This window comes from Dryas octopetala, chromosome 2 (assembly GCF_963921425.1).
Source record: "Dryas octopetala chromosome 2, drDryOcto1.1, whole genome shotgun sequence".
Taxonomy (NCBI): domain Eukaryota; kingdom Viridiplantae; phylum Streptophyta; class Magnoliopsida; order Rosales; family Rosaceae; genus Dryas; species Dryas octopetala.
Window position 1 is genome coordinate 16,642,914 of NC_141367.1, and position 2,531 is coordinate 16,645,444.

Genomic DNA, 2,531 nt, shown 5'->3' on the forward strand with positions numbered 1-2,531 from the left:
AGATAGTAGATCGAGTGTATATTTGAAATATTTTAGAATTTATGGACCCTGTTAAAATAACATATATAATTATGTGTTTAAATTAAATTTATGCCTGATATTTAAACTTGCAACAATTGTTCCCCAAGATAATGCAAAACCGCGTTTTGTACTAATCAATGATGTCGGTTTAGTTGTGTTTGCTAGTGCGATCTCGAGCGAGTCTCGACAGCTAACAATATAATATTTTCTTTCAAGCCAACAACTGTCCACAGAGGAGTTGACTGAACCTTCCTTCCAACCTTCCAATCACTTTCCTCATGGGTTAAAACGCGCACATATACCCGCTATAAATACCAACCAACCCAACTTCTCAAGCAAACCAATCCATATTCCATTTACATCAAACATCAAGCTAGCTACTCCATTCACCATCCATGGCTCCGTCTACTACTTCAAGGGTTTCATTAGTGCTGCTCATACCACTTCTACTTGGCTTTGTCATGGCTGTTTCTGCTGCTGACTTAAACCAAGACTTTGAGATTACCTGGGGAGACGGTCGGGCTAAGATACTTGAAAATGGCGAGCTTCTTACTCTCTCACTTGACCAAGCCTCTGGCTCTGGCTTCCAATCCAAGCATGAGTATCTGTTTGGCAAGATTGATATGCAGCTCAAACTTGTCCCCGGAAACTCTGCTGGCACTGTCACTGCCTACTATGTATGTTGTTCATCTCTGGAATATTTGATCACTTTTGCTTCTATTTTTTCCTGAATCTGATAAATGGGAATTTTGGTCTGACTGATTTATATAACATTCATTTTGTAATGATTTGCAGTTATCCTCAAAAGGGTCAACATGGGATGAGATAGACTTTGAGTTCTTGGGGAATCTGAGTGGTGACCCTTACATTCTTCACACCAATGTCTTCAGCCAAGGCAAAGGAAATAGAGAGCAACAATTCTACCTCTGGTTTGACCCAACTGCAGATTTTCACACCTATTCCATTCTCTGGAATTCCGAGCGCATCATGTATGTTCTACACTTCTGTGTTCATCCTCAAACAAATATTAGTCATTTAATTTTCAATTGTGCATAAACTTATGGTGTGTTTGTTTCTCTTCATTTTCAGATTCTCTGTAGATGGCACTCCCATTAGAGAGTTCAAGAACCAAGAGTCAAATGGTGTTCCATTCCCAAAGAGCCAGCCAATGAGGATATACTCTAGCCTCTGGAATGCTGATGACTGGGCCACAAGGGGTGGACTTGTGAAGACAGACTGGACTCAAGCTCCTTTCACTGCATCTTATAGAAATTTTAGTGCTGAAGCTTGCATTTGGTCTTCTGGAGCCTCATCTTGCAGTTCAAGTAATAGTGCTGCACCAACTGCATCTACTAATGGTGCTTGGCTTTCCCAAGAGCTGGACACTACAAGTCAAGAAAGGCTGAAGTGGGTGCAGAACAACTACATGATATACAATTACTGCACAGACATCAAAAGATTTCCCCAGGGCCTCCCTGTGGAATGCAATACTTCCTAGAGAAACCAAACAAGTCATAATCAATTCTTTCATTATTTGCTGTAATTATTCAAATATTCATCATTTAATTTGTAGGATCCAATTATTTTATTATTTGCAATAAGAATCATTCTGTCTGCAATACAAAAAATCATCATTTATATCATCATGTTCTTTTGCTGGTTTACTACTCCTGAGGCAAGCCCATGTACAAATAAAATAAAATTAATTAACAATATTTATCAAAGAAAAATACATAATAAACAAGCCCTCGAACAAGTGAAACCAGGCACCAAATGAGGTTACAAGGAAAAGGAGCACTACTAAATAGACTCCATGGCCTCCCTTCAGTTATGCTTAGCTGGTCAGCCCTAGAAGATGATTCTGCTATACCTTGAAGGTGATCAATCTGTTATACTAATGATTGCTCGACATTTGTTACTGCATATATCATATCAAGAATTCAGTTTCCCATTCAGTCCTCTAGCTGGTTACTTAAGAATAAAACACTAAGAATTGTTCACACAGAATTTGAAGGTCCATAGATCATTTACCAAAAAGTTCTGACAATAGTACGTTAAAAAATTGTCTCAATAGCTACAAGGCTCAATTTCATCACATGATTATGCTGGAAAGAGTACATCAGACATTAAGGTACAGAACCTTTACAAAATAAACTTGTGTGGAATTTAAGAGTAATTTGGTTGTCAACTAATAGAACAAACCCAACAAATTAAAGCATGTCAATGGGTTTAAACAACTACATTAAGAAACAAAGTTAGGAACATACCAAGTGCTTCCCTTATACAGTGTGGATGAAACCATGTATTACAGTATGCAGAATATAATATCTATCAGTAACTTGGATTCATCCTCAACCTCAATCTTTTATTCATTTATTCTTTGTCAAAGACAGATGGTAAAGTTTGATGACTTTACGAAAAAGATTCTACACTCCCGTGTGAAATATTTGTGAAAACAGGGGAAGAAAAACATCTTTCCAAGAAACAATTTCCAATATTATGATATTTAG

General features: G+C 37.4%; 1 protein-coding gene across 1 annotated transcript; it reads left to right on the forward strand.

The window, feature by feature from the left end:
* Positions 1-382: 382 nt before the first annotated feature.
* Positions 383-1,664, forward strand: LOC147293521 (putative xyloglucan endotransglucosylase/hydrolase protein 23). Its single transcript, XM_086230647.1, has 3 exons — positions 383-698; positions 817-1,010; positions 1,111-1,664. The coding sequence occupies exons 1-3, from the start codon at positions 417-419 to the stop codon at positions 1,517-1,519; spliced, it is 885 nt and encodes a 294-aa protein (XP_086086773.1). The 5' UTR covers positions 383-416; the 3' UTR covers positions 1,520-1,664.
* The last annotated feature ends 867 nt before the right edge of the window (positions 1,665-2,531 follow it).

Bases quoted from the DNA above. Each gene is read 5' to 3' on its own strand.
- LOC147293521 (XM_086230647.1), top strand. From the start codon at position 417: ATGGCTCCGTCTACTACTTCAAGGGTTTCATTAGTGCTGCTCATACCA. The intron at 699-816 runs GTATGTTGTTCA...AATGATTTGCAG, and splicing joins GCACTGTCACTGCCTACTAT to TTATCCTCAAAAGGGTCAAC. The intron at 1,011-1,110 runs GTATGTTCTACA...CTTCATTTTCAG, and splicing joins TGGAATTCCGAGCGCATCAT to ATTCTCTGTAGATGGCACTC.